Source organism: Macaca mulatta, chromosome 3 (genome assembly GCF_049350105.2).
Source record: "Macaca mulatta isolate MMU2019108-1 chromosome 3, T2T-MMU8v2.0, whole genome shotgun sequence".
In the NCBI taxonomy this organism is placed as follows: Eukaryota; Metazoa; Chordata; class Mammalia; order Primates; family Cercopithecidae; genus Macaca; species Macaca mulatta.
The window spans coordinates 171,894,601-171,916,015 of record NC_133408.1 but is presented as its reverse complement, the minus strand read 5'-3'; the positions used below and the strand labels follow the sequence as shown (position 1 = coordinate 171,916,015).

Below are 21,415 nucleotides of genomic sequence, written 5' to 3'. Positions count from 1 at the left end.
ATATACACTTCCCCACCTGTACCCACATGTGCCTGCGCATACTTGTGTGCACACAGGTAGACACAGGCACACAGGCACAGTCTTGGCCAGTCCTTAGCCCATGAGCTCTTAACAGCCCTAGGCTAATCCTTTGGGCCCTCTCTAGAACTCTCTGTGACCCCACTTTCTTCTTTCCTCCTCTCCAACCTGGCTTCAGTATTCTTATGAAGGGATGGAGATCAACAACCTGCCCGTGGAGTTGACAGTCGTGTGGAATGGGCATTTCAACATTGACAACCCAGCTCAGAATAAAGGTGTGGAAGGGCTGGGGCCTGGCAGGGGAGGGAGGGGAAGGGACAGGGTAGAGAGGGAAGGAGCCGCCCTGCATTCTCGCAGGTGTCATTCTGCCCCCACCTCCTGGTGGCTGTCCCTGTCCCTCTGAGCCTCTCCCTCACAGCCTCTCCACCATCTGTGCTTCTCTGTTACTTCTTGAGCATGGGCTCTGTACAGCTTGACCTGGGCTGGTGGCTTCTGGGAGGAGGTGGTGTGCAAAGGACTTCCTGGGAAGGGCTGCTGAGTGCTGAGTGAACAGAGTTCCCAGAGCTTCCCATTTCAGTCCCTCTGCTCTGGCCTGGACTTTCTTTCTGGTTCTTTTTTGCATCAGAATGGCTAAGGGGGCAAAGCTGCCTTTGTGCCCCATTGCCCCAGGCTGGGACTGCACTCTTTGTCCCTCTCTGGCCCCCTCCTGTCCCCACTGCCGTTCCCAAGCACCCCTTGCCCTTGCCCTTCCCCTCTGCAGTTCACCTCTACAAGTGTGGAGCCATGCGCGAGAGCTGCGGGCTATGCCTCAAGGCTGACCCAGACTTCGCATGTGGCTGGTGCCAGAGTCCGGGCCAGTGTACCCTGCGCCAGCACTGCCCTGCCCAGGAGAGCCGGTGGCTGGAGCTGTCTGGTGCCAACAGCAAGTGCACGAACCCCCGCATCACAGAGGTAAGCCGGGGTCGGGCCTCCTGCTCCAAACGGACAGGCTCCAGGCTGCTGCGCCACACCCTGCGGAAACTGCCCAGCCGTGGTGTCAGTCACCCAGTGGTCACCGGGTGGACTTGGTTGCTCCTCCTGGCTGGGTGGTGCCCTAGTTTTCCTTCATGGCTTCCCTGGAAGCTTAGGCTTGCATCAGAGACTCTTGTTGCGGCTCGACTGTCCTGTTGGAATCTCCGAGGAGCTGGGTCAGGAAGGACTGAGTTCTTGCCAGCCCTTTCCTTTGTCTCTAAGAGCCTCGGTGGCAAGGCCTGAAGTTCCACCAGTGGCACCCTCACCAAGTGTCAGCCCGTGATTGGAGGTTGCATGGGCGTTGGGGCACAGCCCGGCTCTGGGGAGGTGAAGAAGGTCACAATAGAGAGGCCTTCGAACTCCGCCAAAACAAGCCCTGAGCTGTAAGATGGAGCACAGTTTAGGGGGACCAACAGGACACAGGCCATGGATCGAAGACCCAGGGAGGAACACAGGGAAGAGCTAAACATGCAGACACTGGGACCCAGAGAACAGGGTTTGAATCCAGGCTCCACCAGCTGTTTGTTGGGTACCTAGGTGTGGCTACTATCTCTACACCTCACCTTCCTCACATGTGTGGTGGGCCTCAGCATCCCACTTACACGGGAGTTGGAAGAATTTCATGCGCACCTGCAGGCAAGGTACCTCGCTCCGGGCCCAGTGCATGGGGATCTCACCAGACTCCTCCTCACTCATCATCATTGATAAAATCATTCCCAGGGATGTCTAAGCCAAGGAAATCACTGCCCGTGGAGTTAATTTAAGTAGTCCTGTCTCTTCTCCTCCAACTCCTCTACTCTTCCAGCATGGCCAGAGTCCCTTGCTCCCTCTTAAAATAAAAAAGAGGGCTGCATCTCTCTCTCCACATGCTCCTCCCCTGTGGCACCATGGCACCTGTGGCACCATGGCATCTGTGCCTCCAGCTCAGGGCTGAGCAAACAGTAGGTGCTCAATACCTCTTTACCATTGTGGATGCTGATCAGGATTATGAAGCAGCTGGAAGAGGGGGAAAGAGAGAAGATAAAGACTCAAGTCTCTGCCTCAGTGAACAGTGAGGACGAACTGGTACGAGGCTTTGTGCACAGTTTCCCCAATTCACACAGTATGTGATCACTTAACAGTGGCAGGCAAAAATATAGGCCATATATTTGTGTGATGGCTAATAGTTGCACCGCACCTTTATACCCCTTACCTTGTCCAAACAACCACCTGTTCTATTGGAGTCCCAGAGCTGCCGTCACAAGGTACTGCCAGCTAGGCAGCTTGCATGATAGAAATGGATCATCCTGTAGTTCAGGAGGTAGACAGTCAAGGTCAAGGTTTTAGCAGGGTCGGTTCCTCCTGAGGACTGTGAGGGAGGTATCTGTTCCCCATCTCTCTCCTTGGCTTGGAGATGACCATCTTCTCCCTGTGTGGCTTCCCATTATCTTCTCTCTGTGCATTTCTCTGTGGCCAAATTTCCCTTTTTCATTAGATCATATTGTACCAAAGCCCATCCTAACGGTCTCCTTCAAATTTAATTGCCTCTGTAAAGACCCTGTCTTTGAATAAGGACACATTCTGAGACACTGGGGCTAGGACTTGTCCCTGTGACTTTGGTGGAAACACAGTTCAAACCCATAATGTCTCCCAAGGCCAGGGTTATCATCAGGTTATTATTCTCTTCCAGACAGAGGCTAATGCTCAGAGAGGCACACATACTCTAACCAAAGTGTCAGTAACATGGTCCTGAATCCCAGGTCTCCTGAGTAATGTTCTCCTAGGTTATTGTTCTCCTCCACTACAATGGTGAGACTTCACACCCCCACTCACAAATTCTGCATGTGCACCAGGGATGTGTGAAAGCAAGATTATGGGTTTTGTGGATGAACAGCCTCACCCAGCAAAGCAGCCCCTTGGGGTGGCCCTCAAAATGTGCCCCATGCTTCAGATCCTTTATCCTCCACCTTCCTGGCTGTACAGGCTCTAAGAGTTTCTCTCAGTCCCCACTTCAGTCTCTTGCATGGTAGGAATCTAAACAGTTATTCTCAGACTTGGAGGAAATATTTGCAGAATTAACCTACAGAATGATCTGGGATAGGAGGACAGGTGGACCTCTCCTCTCCCCACTACCCCCAACCCCACACTGGGGCCCATGTCCTCCCTTCCCAGTCCCCACCCCTCACCCTCACACCTCCTCTGTGGAATGGCTCCTCCCAGAGCCCTCAACAAGAAACCAACCCAGGGGGCTGCTGTGTATGGCAGTGTGTCTGGTGCTACCGGTGGAACTTACTTACTTCTTGGCCTGGGTCCAAGAAAATCACAGGGAGGAGATGGCAAATTAAACAAATCTCCCTGTGACGGAGGCTATTTACTGCCTCCATACTGGCGTTGGCCCTAGGGGAACCTGGGGAACTAAGGAGTGGGCCAGAGATAAAATTCCTTTTTCAGTATGACAAGCCAGGGCTAGAATATCATGGGGACACCACTGTCAGGTGCCAGTGGCACTTTGGGGACTGGCCAGGCAGACACTTGGGAAGAACACAGACTCTCCCTCCAACCTTCCCCATGTCTGTCCACATCCCTCTCATAGAAATGGGCCTATGTCTCTAGGGAAGCTGTTTTTCCACTGCAATGGGAATACACTTATACACAGGCTCACACCCTGCATGCGCTCACTGACAATCACACGCACCCTCACGGGGATGTGTAGGAGGTGGGAGATAGCTTGACTGTGGCAGGTAAGCAGTCTCACCTGGAGAAGTTGCCACTTGGTGGGGAGGGGAGCACAGCCTAGTTTCTTCTGCTTCCTCCTTCTTTCACCCTCACCCCAGGTTGGAATTCCCACTTGTGGCCCTGCGGGGTTGAGGAGAGTAGGATATGCTGGAAAGGAATAGAGATAGAATCTCTGGGCTCCTTCCATTCTAATCCTGCTGACATTGGCTAAGGTCCAGGTGCTGGTGCTCATAGGGGCCAGGAACGGAAGCATGCCCTTCTCTGGCCTGTGAAACGCCAGGATGAGATTGTGTTAACTATACAGCCCCCACCTCAAAGCAGGCACTTGGATGTTGAGTCCTCACATTTTAATCATGGGTTTTTGACATGGATTTAGGAGAGAAAGCCAATACACTTTGACCTGTGTATGAGGATAAAATTGAAATTAAACCTAAATCCATGTGGTACCAGGCCAAACAGCAAAGGCAAAGAAGTTGTGACAAATGCTGATAACAATTCCGGAAAGATGTTTGGACAGTTGTAGGTTTTATTACAGTGACAATGCAAGACATAAAGATTGTAATGTTACTGAAAATCCCACAAGGAGGAGTGAGACAGACCTGCTCCTAGAGACTCAGGATCGGAGGAGGAGGGGGCTGGGAGTGGGAAGGATGAGGGACAGGCACAAAGAATTGTTGCCATGTAAGTGTCACAAAGAAGGTATCTTGGAATTTAAGTGGAGAGAGGAAGAACACAGGGTTGTGGGGCAGTGTCATTTGAGAAGCATCTTGAGAGGTGGGTAGGGTCACATAGGTATAGAGGGCTCTGGGTGGATAGCAGGGGTTTTTATTTTCCTTGAGAGTAGAACCAACACAAGCAAATGCTAGAAGGCATGAATCCCAGTTTTCTATGAATCACCCAGTAGCATTGCTGGTCACGTTCCATCCCCTCCTCTCTTCTTCTATGAAATGGGAAGATGTACCATAGGCTTTGAATATTGTTCCTAGAGACACACACAAACACGGACTGTTTTCCTGGAAGCTACTATACATTGATTACCACAGGCTTTGGGTACCCTTGGGCCCTTTGGGAGCCACTCAGGGACTCTGGGGCAGACGAGAGAAGAGCCAGCAGCCTCTCCTGGCCTCATCAGCAAGTGAGTGATGGCAGTATCTTGGTGTCTGTCTAATTACTTCTTTTCCTGCCTCTAGATAATCCCAGTGACAGGCCCCCGGGAAGGGGGCACCAAGGTCACTATCCGAGGGGAGAACCTGGGCCTGGAATTTCGCGACATCGCCTCCCATGTCAAGGTGGCTGGTGTGGAGTGCAGCCCTTTGGTGGATGGTTACATCCCTGCAGAACAGTAAGTGAAGTTGCCCAAAGCACAGAAGGAACAGGGGAGGGAAGACAGGTTAGTATTAGGGATGTCCTGGTCAGCAACTAGGTGCTCTCAGAGCTTTTTGTGGGGGAAAAAGGAGAATCACCCTAATATTCTAGAGTTGGAGGGTGGACTCCCACAACTCCCTGCGTGCTGAGCTAGCTAGCTGCCATACTGGGGAAAGTGTAGAGAGGAAAAGGAGAAATAGCTGGGAGAGAAAGGTGACCGTTACCTACTTGGGGTATAAGGCTGCACGGAAGGAAGGGAGACAAAGCAAAATGAAAATCTGCAAGAGAAGTATGAGTCCAATTCCTTCTGCTCTCCCCAACTTCCTACTCATATCCCTCCGCCATCACTGATCCTGTGCTACTCTCTGTGGAAACTGACAATGAAATTCACACCCACTCTCAGGCTGTGGGTGCCTTAGATTATTTTTCTCTTTGAAAGTCTGCTGGCCCACTGAATAGGTCATTCAACAAATGACCCTGACCTGTAACCCATCTAGTAGAGGAGGTTCGTGAATCATGCATGGCCTTGTAAATAAGTAAGCACCATCTTCCAGCCCAGCAAACACAACTATGAAAATGTTTACCAGCACTATAGAATCTCTATTCCATACCGTCTTTGTTGCACCTCCTGGAGTGAAATCTTGTCACTTGTGCTGTATGCATAAATTATTGACTCTTCACAAGGCCTCCCCTAGGTATGTGAGTGCAGTTTCCATTTCTGCTTGCTGGGTCTTGCCGAGGTTTACTGATTCTGAACTATCACTACCGCCATCCTCAATTGCTCCTGATTTCCATGAGGTCTCCCCAAGATGCTCATAGCAGATCAGATGGTTTAAGGATCTAGTCTTGGTAGGACTCACCTCTCTGGTCCATCACCAGTTAGTTACCAAAAGATCTTTCTATGGCTCTTTCAACTTTCTGACACCTTTCTGGAATGAAACCAAACTAGGCCACTGCTAATATATTGTGATTTGAGGAATTTTAAATATCCTACTTTGGATTTACATATCCAGATATCAAAAGTATTATGAAGCCACATGATTAAAATAATGTGATACCAGTTAGATCAGTAAAGTAAGATAGAGGACCCAGAAAAAGAATGCTGATGCATACAAATTTAGTTTGTAATAAAGGTGATATTTCAAATCACCCAAGGAAAGATCATTCAATAATTGATGCTGGTTAACTCCCCGGAAAAAGTACAATACCAGATCCTTATTCCACATTATACACCAAAATAAATTCCAGATGGATTAAAGAGTTACGTTTAAAAAATGAAACTGTGAAAGGATTAGAAGAAAATGCAGGTGGAAATTTACTTGATTTCAAGAAGGCGAACTTGTGCAAAGTATAACTGCAACAGAGGAAATTATAAAGAAAAAGATTAGGGGATTTGAGTACTTAAAACCTTAAAACTTGTGCATCAAAAATCATTGCAAGCAAAATAAAAATGTGAATGATAAACTGGGAGTCTGGTTACATCCTATTACAGTTAATAAGTACTTTTTCTTTATATATAAAGAGCTTTTATAAATAAAAGGCAAAGATCATAAAATGATCAAAGAGCTTAAACGTACAATTTATGAGATTAAGAAAGAACCAAAAGTCATACAAAAAATAAATGTTTAACAGCAGTAGTAATCAATGAAATGCAAATTAAAACACTAGGGAGTGGTTTGTGAAAGTTAATGCCCAGTGCAGGAAAGGCATGAGAAGTAGCTGACTCCTTCACTCATGGTGCAAGAGGAAATTGGGACAAACTTTCTGGAAGGAGATTTGGAAATGTGGGTCAAAGGCCTTTAGCCTAGCCATCATACTTCCAGAACTTTCTCTAAATAACCAGGATACACAACTATTTATTTTCAAGAATGCTTATTTCAGCCTTATTTATAATAGTAAAAACTCAGAAGTGATTTACATGTGTAAAAACAGGGAATTCGTCAATTCAATTAATTATTGTATAAGCACAGGAAAGAAAACTACACAGCCATTAAATCTGATATTATAGAAGAATCATGACCAGGCATATACTCAAAGTATATTAAGTGAGAACACAGGTTCTTGGAACACAGGTTACAAGCCTAATATAGAGTTTCCAATCAGTTTTGTAAAAGAAAATTAAGACTGGCCACAGAAACACCAAAACGTTGACACTGGATGTTTCACGTGGGTGCAAGGCAGTGTGGCATGGTACATAGGCAAGAACTTGGACTTTACAAGGAGATTCCTGGGACTGGAGCCTTGGCTCTGCCACTTACTAACTGGGTGAATGTGAGCAAGTTGCTCAACATTTTATTTGCCTCCATTTCTTCATTTATAAAATGAGGGTAATAATGGCATCTACTCCATGGTCTTATGGAAAATTACATTCTGAATGGTACAACTGGGGGGTATGTAAGTATGACAAGTGCTTTTATGTACTTTCTATTTTTTTTAAACACCAAACATGCATTAATTATGTGATCTGGATAGCAAGGTATTACTTGTTCTGGAACCTTACTCAAAAGTCGTTTCTAAGAGAAACATAAAACATAGAAGCTACAAAGTAAAGAACAACCAATTTAACCACACAGGTGCTTTTAAACTTTAGTGTGGCAAAAGACATTGGAACCACAGTTGAAAGATGACAAGCAAGGAGAAAATCACTGCAATATTTATAACAGACAAAAGTTAATACTCCTAATTCAGACAATCTATCAGCAAGAAAGAGGGCTTCACCAGAAAAGTCAAAGGAAAGGCTATATGAGATTTTAAAAACACACCCATGTGAAAAAATATGAAACCTCACTCATAATTTGTGAAATAAAAATTAAAATGAGATTCCCCCTCATTGGATTGTTCATATCTGGTGTTGGCGAAAGAGCAGACCATTGATAGAAGTGCCTGGTCCAGACTTCTTAGAACGTTATTTGGCTCTACCTACCAAATATTAAATACGCAAACTGACCCAACAGTTTCCCTCCTTAGAAATCTATCCTACTATACAGTGCCTAAGGATGTGTGTGTCAGTTGGTTCATTTTGCAGAATAATTTGGAGTAGCAGAAAAATCAGGACAACTAAACGTTCAATAGGAAGATGGTTGTGTAAATGATAGTGCAATCATCAGAGGAGACACTGTGAGGCTGCTGAAAAGAAAAATGTCAAGCTGTGTCTATAGAGATGGGAAGGAAGGTCCACGCTATTGTGCTGAGCAAAAACGGAAGTGTTTATAGCAGTGGATATGTTATGTTTTGCTTTTATTTTAAAAAAAATATCTTTCCTCACATATGTATGTTTATAAGTATAATTGTATATATATGTAAAAACACATTTATGCTTATGTGTGCCTGCATATGAAATACAAATATAAATATACATATGTGTGTATGTATATGTGTGTATGTGTATGTAAAGATATATATTGGGCAAGTTGCCTAACTTTCCTTTGCCCCAGTTTCTTCATTTGTAAAATGAAGAATACATATACATATATACATAGATATATGTACACATAATATATTTATATATTATGTCTGCAAAGATATATATATACACACACACACTTAAGTTTTAAGTATATATATAGTTTTAAGTTTTAAGAAGAATGAGGCACTCACTTTTTACTGCCATACTCTGTACTGTTTGACTGTTGGATTATTTTTAAAAAGGTATAAACAAATTTTGTAATCAAAGCAATAAAAATTTTTAGAAAGGAAAAAGTTCACACACGCATACACACACACATACACACTCACTCAATTATCCCCTCACCTGGCCTGGAAGCTGGGGCTGGCTAGGAAGCAAAAGCACTTCACTGAAGCAGCCCCAAGCTCCCAGGTGGGGACCAGAAAACCTTAGGTCGCTCCAAGTTCTGGTTTGACTTGCTGCAGCCCTTGGGTGAGTCACTTTGCCTCTCTGGACTCTGCCAGTCCTATTCCCCAAGGGTTTTGACTAGAACATATCCGCCAGTCTAGTTGACAACTGAGTAGATAATCATGAATTAGAGACTGAACATCTAGAGTCATAACAAAGGGACCCTCTTCTAGGCTCGCTCAAAGGAGATCCCATAGGTCAAGTTTCCTCACTGCCTGACAATTAAGGAGAAGACCCTGCTAGGAGGAATTAGGATATCTTCTCCTTCCTCCCCTACCTGGCCATCCCTGAGATCCTACTGTGGAGAAAGGGACCTGGGTAGATGCTGTGGGGTGCAGGGTCTTGGCTGGAAGTCCTGTGACCCGTGGAATTTCTCCTATCCTCCCCGCAGGATCGTGTGTGAGATGGGGGAGGCCAAGCCCAGCCAGCACGCAGGCTTCGTGGAGATCTGCGTGGCTGTGTGTCGGCCTGAATTCATGGCCCGGTCCTCGCAGCTCTATTACTTCATGGTGAGTCTTGACCAGCAGTGATCTGGCTGGGTAAAGGCCACAGAGCTCATTACCATGATTGCTGGGCCCCTCTAGAGCTCTGTGGGCAAACCCAGGGCAAGGGCCTGCCCTGCAACCTCCTTCAGTTCATGAGAATCCTGTCTGATAGTGAGTGAGAGCACAGCCTTTGAAGTCTGGAAGACCTGAATTCAAATCCAGACTTTGCTGTGCCTGGCTGTATGGTTTCAGGTAAGTTGCTTTAGCTCTCAGGGCCCAGAGTCCCCAGATGGGTACATGGCAGTGTGACACAGTAGGTAGGCAAGAGCTTGGACATCACAAGGCAACTCCTGGGATTTGATCCCTGGCTCTTCCACTTACTAACTGGGTGAATGTGGGCAAATTGCTCAACACTTTGTTTTTGCCTCAGTTTCTTCATTTATAAAATGAGGATAATAATAGTATCAACCCCATGATCTTGTGGAAAATTACATCAATGTATTTATGACTTCTAGTATCATTTGTTTTATTATTTCTGTGGTTGCCACCATTGCTTCCATTTTCTGACCCGTTCCTGCACACTCATGGCCCATTGTACCATCCTATCGCCCTCACACTTCTCCCTCACCCCAATGTCTTAGTCTGTTTACTGCTGCTATAGAAGAATGTCTGAGACTGGGTAATTGATAGAGACGAGTCATTTATTTGATTGCTTGTTCTGGAGGCTGAGAAGTCCAAGATCTAGGGGCTGCATCTGGCAAGTGCCTTCTTGCTGCGTCACCTCGTGGCAGAAAGTGAAAAGTCAGGAGACTACATGCAAGAGAGCATGAGCGGAGAGGGTAGAACTCCCTTTCATAACAAACTCCCTCTTTGATAATAAGCATGTTCCTGTGATAGTAACATTAATCCATTCATGAGGGCAGAGCCCTTGTGAACTAATCACCTCTTAAAAGTCCAACATCTCAACACTGTTTAATTGGGGTTTAAGCTTTCAAGACATGACTTTGGAAGATGCATTCAAACCATAGCACCCACCCACCATTATCCCTATTTGATGACCTCATTAACCCCTGCCCACCACTCACCTGCATCCCCAATGCATTTCCCTCTAACCACACCATTGCCCCCTACCCACACCATTGCCCTCACCTCTCTCACCCTAGCACCCCCTTCCCCATTCCATGGCCTCTCTGAGGATCTCTCCCCAGTCCTTAAATTCCTTCCTGCCTGGAACCTCTCATCAAAGGCTGGCTGACAAGTAGTTCTATGGGACAGAGGCTTTTGGAATCTCTCAGCCTTGTGATTATGGAGATGGTGGAGACATGAACACACTCCCTGCCGCACACACCCATCATTTTAAAAACTAAACCTCTCAGATTAATGACAGCTGTAGTGGTATAATTTCCTCATGATTCTGAGCTGCTTTTGGAAGCTGGAAGCCTGAAGTGATGGATTTTATGCCTGGCCATCAAATGCCCTGAAATATGTCATGGGGAATTTGGCATTCATTCTCCTTCCTCTCTCTCTCCCTCTTTCCTCCTTTTCCCCCCATTGCCTCTCTCTCTCTCTCCTTCCTTCCTCTCTCCCTTCCTTCCTTCCTTCCTTGATCCCTTTCTCCCTCCCTTCCTTTCTTCCTCCTTTCTTTGCTTCCATCCTTCCTTCCTCCCTCCTTATCTCATCTTCCTTCCTCCTCCTCCTTTCTTCTTCAACTGACAGCCATTGATCGCCTTACACAATGCCTCTCACTAGATTATGTAATGAGTGCTTGTTTAATTGAGTTGGATTTTATGACTTGATGGTTCTGGCTGTGGGGGTTAGGATGAGGAATAAGTTCCAACACAGCACCTCCCTCAGGAGGCCCACAGTCTAGAAGGGGAGGTGAAAGCAACTGAGCTCCAGTACTTGACACAGACTTGAACGTGGTCAGGGCCAAATCTTAGAGAAACTTGAGTGTAGTGCGGCACCGTGACTGGGACTGCAGCTGCATCTGCTCCACCTCTGCTCTCCGAGGGCCAAACACCCCCTGGATGCAGTTGGCTGTCACTGAATGCACATGGGAATTCATAAAATGAGTATAACATGCGCATATAATGGGGTTCATGGAAGAGTCATTTTCCTTATTTGTTTAGGATTTGTACCCACCACCTTCTTCTGAAAGCATATGATGGAATTTCCAAGGGGAACCCAGTAGACATTAAGACAACTAATGAGAAATGTACATATATATTTGTATATAAAGTATGCATGTGTGTGTGTGTATATATATATATATATATAGTATATGATATAGACATAGAGACAGAGAGGGAGGGAGAGAGAGAGAGATGGAGAGAGGAGGGATGACATTCACCAGGTATTTGCTAAAATTGGGCAAGAAATCTGACTTTGAAAATTCCTGGCAGCCAAAGTAAAATGGGAGGAAACTGCTGCATGGCCAAAGCAAACACTGGACTTCCTTGGCCAGCCACTGCCCAGAGCAGCTTTCCATCCTGAGGTTCTTGGCAGTGATCCTGAATGATAAAGTGGACAGGGCTAGAGCCACCTCCAACTTATTAAGCTGATGGCTTCTTTTGAACCTTAGCTGCCTCTGCCCTGCATCCCCAGTCAGGCCCCTCACTCCTGTGGCTCAATCAAGGCCACCACCACCTGGCTATCCAGCCATATCTCCACGTGGCCTACCCAGGCTGTCAGCTCCCATAAACAGTGCATCCTCCTCTCTTGCCCATTCCCATCAGTGGTCCATCCCCTAGGCCTGCAATCCTGCTGGACTGTGGCTCAGCATGCCTTCATTCCTGACATCAATCCATCACTATGTCCTGGAGTCTTCCTTTTCCCATTCTCTTTGCCATAACAATAGCCTCCTTAAATCCTTCCCTTGCTTTTCTCTGTTGTAATCCATCTACCATCATATCAGCTTCCACCTCAAGAAGAGCCAAGGCTCCCCTCCCTGTAAGACATTGTCCGGGCTCCTCTGTCTGCTTCCCCATTCAATCCTATTTTGCCAGCCTTTGCATTGCTTGCCACCTTACCTTCTCTGTCTCCTTCTCCTGGTTGCATGAGCCGTATCCCCCTTATTCGTCAAAGCTGTGCTTGGGACCCTATCCTCGGTCTGTGAATGCACAGTCCTGAGCTGTGGATACCCACAGGCCCTGCGCCCCACCCCACTTCCTGGGACTCCAGACATCTGCCTGCATCACACCACTCAGGGGGTCCTCTTTGCGCCCTGCTCCTCTTATCAAACCAATCTGTCTTGGGAGCCACTTGCCTTGGCCAGCCACCTGCCCAGAGCAGGGTTCCTTGGCAGGGACCCTGGAGGACACAGTCGACAGGGCAAGAGTCACCTCCGCCTCATTAAGCTGATGCTTCCTTTAAGACTCTCTGCCTTTGCTCTGCATTTCCAGCCAGGCCCCCACCGCTGAGGCTCCATCAAAGATCAGCCCAGGACCCTCCTTTCTTTGGGAGCCCCACAATGCATAGGCAGCGCTAAACCTCCCAACACAGGAGAGTCTCCTGGGGCGGGACGGGCATTAAACAAAATGCCCTGGACCTCTCCCTGCCTCCTGCCAGGACTAATTAAACCCAATGCTATGGATCCTGGGTAATTCTGAGATGCAAGCTGGGCTGAGGCCCCCTGACCTAGGAGAAAGGGCGTTTCCTGTGTGGCTCCTGTGTGCCAATGCACTCAGCTCTCTGCTTTTATTCTTATAATAAGCCTGTGTGCTACACATTGGAAAGTCCCATCTGCCCTCAGGAAGGGTCCAGTCTTGCCTGTGTGATTGTTCCTACCCTGTAGAGGGGTGTGATTGAATTTAGGGCATTAAGGGAGGTTTCCTAGAAGAAGCTGGAGGGAAAGATGGGATTTGTATAATACAAATAGAATATAATTTTCCATGTGGATCTGAAGTGGTGGGAGGCTGTTCCCAGCATAAGGTCTGACAAAGTAGTACACCAAAAGATGGGAACAGGAGGGAGAGGGAAGAGGGTGGGTGGTGAGGAGGAGAGGCTGAAGCAGAGGCAGGTCAGGACAGATGACAGAGGTTGCCACAGGCAAATATGCATTTGTCTGGTGGGTCCCTGCAGCTCAAAGATTTGTGTCACTTTTCTACTTAAGGGACATCTTTGAGGAATGGCTCTGGTGCCACATGTTCACTTGGGAAGACTTTTAGGGAGGAGAAATAGTGCTAGGGACCTTAGTCTCTTTCTCTGGCCCCTTGCATTTAAGGGTTGTGTCATTGAGGCCCACCCCCATTCCTCGCACAGAGTTTCTAGGGATTCCAGGTGGGAGTGAGGGACAGAGGTCCCCATGAGCCTCCGCAGGGGTTGAGAAGGGACAGAACCCTGTCTATCACACTTTCCAGAGTCTCCGAGCCCTCATGACCTTCTCGTCTACCAGGAAGCTTACAGGTGCACTCTTTGGGCCCTACACAGAAGCCTCTAGCTCCCCTGGAGTTCTGAGACAGCCAGGAAGCTCTTTTCCCAGGACTTGGGGCATGTTGGAGAGACCCTTTTTAGTACCAAGGCTAGAGGGAAGACTTGTCCTCTCCGACAATCAGGCCAGACTCCAATGTGTGGGTTTATTCACCAAAAACCAAATGCCAAGGCCAAGGGGCCCCAGATTAGCACTCTGGGCTGTCACTAGCTGTTCCTAAAGGTCTCCATGCAGGGAATGCTTTCCCCCTTCCCTCCACCTCCATTCCAAGTGAAGGAGGTGGCAAATAATGCAGAATTTGATTTACCATGCAAACTCACCGTGAAATATTTATGAAGCATGGCTTGAATAATTAATAGCTTCTCACAACTCTAAAACATGTATCCATAACATCCTGTCCCCACCAGTGAGCCCCTTGATAGTGCCCCAGCAACACCTGCAGGAATTACTGACTTCTACCCCTTCTAAGAACCCTCACCCATAGGCTGCCAGGGAGCACCAATCCCCATCTATTTTAACTTCCCTGAGTTCAACTCTGTCTCTCTAGGACCATCTCTGCATTGAAGCCTGTGTGTACAATCAATCAATCAATCTCTCTCTCTCTCTCTCTCTCTCTCTCTCTCTCCTTTCCTCTCTGGGAAGGTTGGTGGGGTTCCTTTAAGGTGGGGCACAAGTACCATTTGAAGAGGTACTGCAAGTTACAGAACAAGAAAACTGCCAGGAGCCTTGGAGATCACCACTTTTTGGCTCAGCCCCCTGATTTTGTTGACGAGAGAGGTGAAATGTCTTGTCCAGAGTCATACAGCGAGATCCAGGCAGAGTTGAGAAAGGAGGGCTCTTTCTGCAGCCTCACCCCACCCTCTTCCTGGCCTCCAGTTGAGCCAAAATGATAAGCTATTCCTTGGCTTGGCCCATGTTACAGGGATGCTAGACCTGGGATCCAGAGACAGGGTGCTGGGACCTGGTGAGGCAGGTCAGGAACTGTGGTCTGTGTGTCTCCCCACCTGCGTGCCCTGATCCTGGACCTGGAGGCGTGTGTGCCAGGTGATAGGGAAGCTCCAGAGCTTCCCTATCAAAGCATCTCCAAGGGGAGGTTGTCAGCCTGCTCTGAGGAACTGAGAGGGTTGACTTTTGGTGCTGAATTCTTTAAGGAGGAGGTAGCTGGGGAAGGGAGAGAAATCTTCATTTAAATGCAGATACAGACTTCTCACCTGGGACTGAGGAAAGTTTTTCCATTAAAATGCTAATGAAAGAACAAACTGCAACTCCAAATCCCCAGCTGTCAAGAGCTTTTTTCTGCCCTGCCCCCAACCCGGACTCCTCACTGGTCCCATTCTGGCAGAGGGCTGGGGGCAGCCCTTGAAAGCAACTGACTGTTTTCTGCTTCTCTCTCTGAGTTTCCCTGGGGCTCTCACTTCCCATTGCTCTGCCACTGGGTGCTTTGGGCAGCTCTTTGTAGAGACCTGTGGGAGAGACAGTTTACCACCCAAGAACAGAGCTGTAGGTTGGAAATGGGTTGAGAACTGGAGCTCTGGGGTCAGATCTCAGTTATGCCATTTTTTAGCTCTGTGACCTTAGAAAACTAAGTTAACATCTCTAAATCTCTTCTGTAAAATAATAATGCCTACTTTATAGAATTGATTGGTGATTAAATTATATATGTATGTGTATAGGGATATACATATAATGTGTATACATATACATATTATAAGATATAAATTATATATGTATGTGTATATATCCCTATATACACATACATGTATAATTATGAAGACATATAATCTGACACTTAAAAAATAAGTACATGGCAACTATTAGTATTACTAGTACTAAGGTAGGTATGCAAACTCTCAGGGTCTGGAGCATTACCTATCCATACAAGCTTAAGAAAACTGTCCCGGTCCTCTGGGAGACCGCTATTACCAAAGATTCCAGAAAGCAGCTTGGGGGAGTGGGGTGCTGCCTCATGCCTGCCCAGAAGCCTCCTCCACCCCTTCCCAGTTGTGTCTCAGGCCACATCCTTTCTACACAGACACTGACTCTCTCAGATCTGAAGCCCAGCCGGGGGCCCATGTCTGGGGGGACCCAAGTGACCATCACAGGCACCAACCTGAATGCCGGAAGCAATGTGGTGGTGATGTTCGGGAAGCAGCCCTGTCTCTTCCACAGGTAACTCAGAGGGCCCCTTTCTGCAGCACCAGAGGGGGAAAGGTTAGACAGGTAGATCACTTCAGGGTAGTTTCATTTTTATTGCAGAGAGTTGGGAGGGTGTAACCACCTGACAGTTTCTTCTTGCCAGCTGCACAGATAGAGCCAATTTCCTGAGACAGCATTATTGCAATAGAGAAAGAATTTAATCGATACAGAGCCAGCTAAATGGGAGACAGGAGTTGTATGATTCAAATCAGCCTCCCTGGAAATTTGGAGACTAGGATTTTTTAAAAGATAATTTGGCAGGCAGGGGGTTAGAGAGTGGGGAATGCTGATTGGTTGGGTTGGAGATGAAATTGTATAAAGTTGAACCAGGATTTTCTTGCTGTCTTCAGTTCCTGGGTGGGATGGCAGAACTAGTTGAGCCACATTACTGGTCTGGGTGGTACCAGCTTGTCAATCAGAATTCAGGATCTGAAAAGTACCTCCAACAGTGATCTGAAGTTTTACAAGAGTGATGTTATCCATAGAGGCGATTGGGAACATCTGGAATCTTGTGGCCTCTGGTTGCTTATGTGCCTCCTGAGTCATCATTTTTGATCTTGTGGCTAATTTATTAGTTTTTCAAAGGTGGGCTCTCTGGTCCCCAGGCAAAGAGGGGGTTTGTTTAAGGAAAAGGCTGTTATCATCTTTGTTACAAAGTTAAACTATAAACTAAATTCCTCCTATAGTTAGCTTGGTCTGTGCCCAGGAATGGACAAGGGTAGCTTGGAGGTGAAAAGCAAGATAGGGTCCGTTAGGTCAGACATGCACCGTGATAATTTTTCTATGTCAGACTTTCCTCACTGCCATACTTTTTGCAAAGGTGATTTCAATCACCTTATGGCTTAGAAGTACTCCTCCTGCCTAACAAAGTGGACATGCTCTTTGGGAGAGAATTTGGGCTCAGTATGGAGACCTGTCTGCCCTCCCTTCCCTGGATGGGCCCCATATGCTTCATGGCCCATCAGTTAGCCCTGGTGACCCCATAGCATCCACTCTGCAGAACCCTAGGATACCCCAGAATGCAATTTGAAATCTACAACTAAAGCCCATTCACCAGGGCCAGATGCACTCTGGGAGCTGCAGAGCCAGCTGGACCTTCTCAGAGATGATAGGCACAGCAACCCAGTGGCTGAGGTTGAGCCTACAAGGCCAGGTGACCTTGCCTCCCCTGGTCCCACTGTGGAGTCCCAGAAGGGCACACCTGCCGTGAGCTGGAGCCTAGGGGATAGGAGCAAGGCAGGAGGTACATTCAGTGAAGGACACTAGGCAATGTGGCTGGAGATGCTCCTTCAGCTGGCCTAAGATTCTCTAGAGAGAGGATTTTCCCTGAGAAGGCTATGCTGAGGGTTATGACAATTCCCAAGTCAGACCCGGCCAGGCCTGGCATCAGTAGTGTTAAAGAAACAATTATTCTGACACTTGTTAAAATGGCAAGAAAGACTTAGGACGATTGCAATTGATGTCAAGACTACTGCAACAGGGGAAACAGATGGAGCTCAACTCCAAATACTACAAAGACAGCAGGGGGTTTGTAGCCAATGAGCAGAATAAGGGGCTCAGTGAATGAAAAATCACTAAGAGGAAACATCAAGGTAGGTGGACTCCTGCTAAACCAACTTAACATGATTCTTGCTGAAGGCAGGCCAGGGTGATCAGATATCAAGTACGGGAGGATTCTCCCAAACAGACTTAGCCAGATTCTTGCTAAAAAGTCGAGGCTAGACAGGCCAAAGACAGACCCAGGGATGAGGCCCGGTTGAAAAGAGGGCTCAGAGGAACCTGTCTAAAGTTTGGCCGAGGAGAGAGTCTTTGTCACTGGGTCTCCAGCTTTCTATCTGAGAGCACCCACCCATGGCCTCTGAGCATCCTGACATGCAGGGAGCAGTGTGGGAGGGCCCTAACTCAGGACCTCTGTCCTCCTCAACACTAGGCACCCAATGCTGTGTCTTCCTGCCCTCCAGGCGATCTCCATCCTACATTGTCTGCAACACCACATCCTCCGATGAGGTGCTAGAGATGAAGGTGTCGGTGCAGGTGGACAGGGCCAAGATCCACCAGGACCTGGTCTTTCAGTATGTGGAAGACCCCACCATCGTGCGGATTGAACCAGAATGGAGCATCGTCAGGTAGGAGCTGGCCCAAGTAGACCTTAATGCTCCTGGACCTCTGTTTCCCTTCCCTGACTCTCGAGAGCCAAGGAGAGTTCTGGGGGCCCAGTTCTACTTGGGGAACTGATAAACTGGAATTGGTTCCAAGTACCCCCAAATCAGACCTTCCTACTGTGGTTCCCTCCTTCCACTGAGAGCACCTCTGTGCCAAACCCAGCCTGGAGGCCAAGCTCCTATAACAGCAAGAACCCACCTTCCCCAGTTCTGGGACAGGAACTGTGTTAGAGGCCATGTCCCCATGCTGCAGTGACTGCCGGGGGTGCCAGGCTACTCTTCTCACTTCTGGTAGACATAGGTGCTAATCCTGGTCCCACCTTCAGGCTGAGGGGTGTGGAAGAAGGAGTTAGATCAGGCCTGACTACTCCTTGTAGTCAGCTTACGTGGGGGAAGCTGTGTCCTGAGCCTGGAGGCCCCATCCAGATACCCATCCTCTCTGCTCCTGGCTGCCTGCTTACATTTCTCCTCCCCTCTGCTGTAACCTCCTCAAGGGTAGAGTTTAGGTCTTGTTCCCTGCTTTTTCCCAGTGCCCAGCCAGATGCACTGAACACCTGTCTCAGAGGGAGGGGACCAGGCATTGGAATGTTGGTATAGAAAAGCCCTGGGGCAGGGACTTGGGGACCTTCATTTACCTTGGGCAAATTGGTATTCTTCCTGGGCCTCTGCCTATTCAGTGATTCATCCGGGGATTTTGAAATCCCAGGATCTCTAGGGTCCCTGGAGTAGTATGTCTCCCATCAGGGGTGAAGGGGTAGGCACATGGCATAAGTCTGCCTTTCCAGACCCTGGATAGCACATGGGAATGAAAAGATGCTACAGAGGGCACCCTACACAAGGCTCACAGAGATCACTGGGAAATCACTGTAACAGGGGCAGCGTGGGAAGGGTCTCAGCCCAGCTCCACTGCTTACCAGCCAGGTGACCTTAACAGTTATCTCACCTCCCTGGGGCCAGAGTCCCTCATCTGTCCACTCTCGCATAGGCAGCTGAGAGACTGAAGTGAGATGCACATGCACAGGGCAGTGCCTGGCTCCGCCCCCTCCCCCTGCCCCCTCCTGGGTCCAGGCCTCTCAATGTCTGCTTCAGTTCTCAGGGGCGTGGGGCTGGGGGAGTGAGCAGGAAGTATAGGTAGAAGTGGTCTCCCCGGGCTGAGGCAGAGAGCAGGGATGTGTCCAGTCCAGGGAACAATCTTTTTATAATCCAGGGATCGGCAAACTCCAGTCTGTGGGCTGAATCTGGCTAGCCACCTGCTTTTGTAAATAAAGTTTTATTGGCGCACAGCCATGCTCATTCGTACATGTATTGTCTATAGCTGCTTTCTCACTATAACAGCAGAGTTGAGTAACTGCGACAGGGACCATATGGCCTGTAAAGCCTACAATATTTACTATCTGGTCCTTTACAGAAAGAGCTTGCCACCCCCTGCCTTAAGCCCAAAGGAAAGACAGCCTTTGCCTGCTGAGATGAGATTTGGCCGTCCTCAGCAGTTACTTTATAAGGCCCAAACCTTCTGAGCTTTAGCCATGACCTTAAGGCAGATGAAGACCAGAAGGCACAGAGGGGAAGGTCGTCTGTAGAAAGCCATACCAGGATTTGGCCCCAGGAAGTTGATGCAGCCCTTTGTGACTTAGTCAACAAACTTTGCAACTCGGTGAAATTCACAGCCTGGTATAATTCAGTTCTTCTTTGTGTCATCCTCATAGAAATAGAGGTGTCACCCTTCCTGGCACTCAGCTGCCGTTCCTGCATCATGCTCCCACTAGGAGGGAGGATGGAGACAGACATGTTCTGGGTCTGCCAGCCAGCTCCAGGGCTTTTCTTTAAGTTAATCAAGTCTGAGGATGGGGTGAGGCTCTGCTCTTATGAGCCGCCTGGGTTACTTGTGAACAGTGATGGTGGGCGTTTGATAAATGTGTGTTGAATTGGTGATTGGGAAGATGGCTAGACACCAGAAGGTCATCTACAGCACTGTCGCATGTGCAGGAGCCTCTCTGAGTTTCACAGGAATCTTCCTCTGTGTGTGCACACACGTGTGTGTGTGTGCGCATGCGAGCAAGGAGAGAGGGGGAAGCAACTGGCAATATGAAGACAGGCAGATGGATAGATGGGTGGAAATGAATGTGGGTGTGTGTGTCAAGGATTCTTTACTCATCAACTTATAGCTAATTAACTTGCTAAAGCCTGTTTTAGATAGCAGGATTCTTCTCGAAGATGCTCCTTTGATTGGGGATCAGGCTATTTCTCATTTTTCTTTGAGTAGCCCCCCGGAGGACACAGTCCACTACAGTACTGCCCACCACTTTATGCCCACTTCTCAGCTGCCCTAAGGATGGGCACTGATGTCCAGGTTTCTTTTGAAAAGCGACACAAGATGAAGCTCCTAAGCCCTCCCTGTCAGCAGTCCTGTGTCCTCCCTGTCAGCGGTCCTGTGCCACCCCAGGGTGCAGGAGACCCGAGTCCCAGAGCGTTTCTCACTTGCATTCACATTTGCATTCATGGACCCTCTGCCTTTCCCAGATCTCAGCCTGATCAAAGCCTCCAACGTGGAAACTTGTAAAATGATTGCCCTGGGGGAACAGACTGTGCTCAGCGCCTGGAGGATGTGGTGGGGACAATCTGGAGCGAGGCTTTCATGAGGCCAAAGCTAATGTCTAAAAAATCCCAAGATTAGCAAGGACCAAGGGAAGGATGGAGGAAGAGACACCAAGGGGTTGCAGAGAAGCAGCTGGCACAAACCAAAAGGTCTTGGAGAGCTAAGGGGGCTGTGCTGTTGACTGGGCCTCCACAGGGGTCCATGCTCCCAACAGACTCAGCAAAGGATGGCCACAGACATCTGGTCATTACCGTCCTCCCCTTGGCTGCCGAGATGCTCGTCGTCATTACTATGCAGTCAGCTTGTCATCCTTGTCCCCAGGAACATTACCCTGCTGCCTGGTTGTCACTGTCCTTATTGTTGTAGCTCAGTCAGTCATCATTGTAGAGTGCCATTGCTCTTCCTGAACTTATGATTTACACGCCTCCTTCTTTCTTCCTGCTCAGTGGAAACACACCCATCGCCGTATGGGGGACCCACCTGGACCTCATACAGAACCCCCAGATCCGTGCCAAGCATGGAGGGAAGGAGCACATCAATGTGAGTGCAAGGCTGATGGGGTTCATGGAGGTTACCCACACGAAC

General features: G+C 48.1%; 1 protein-coding gene across 1 annotated transcript in view; it reads left to right on the top strand.

Moving 5' to 3' along the window:
• PLXNA4 (plexin A4) overlaps nucleotides 1–21,415 on the top strand; it is a 446,344-nt gene that overhangs the window by 369,989 nt on the left and 54,940 nt on the right. Inside the window, exons 11-17 of the mRNA XM_015134941.3 lie at nucleotides 197–293; nucleotides 779–969; nucleotides 4,935–5,086; nucleotides 9,354–9,471; nucleotides 15,909–16,045; nucleotides 18,034–18,198; nucleotides 21,277–21,370. Of these exons, the coding sequence (XP_014990427.1) occupies nucleotides 197–293; nucleotides 779–969; nucleotides 4,935–5,086; nucleotides 9,354–9,471; nucleotides 15,909–16,045; nucleotides 18,034–18,198; nucleotides 21,277–21,370 (954 nt within the window). The remainder of the gene's footprint in view (nucleotides 1–196; nucleotides 294–778; nucleotides 970–4,934; nucleotides 5,087–9,353; nucleotides 9,472–15,908; nucleotides 16,046–18,033; nucleotides 18,199–21,276; nucleotides 21,371–21,415) is intronic.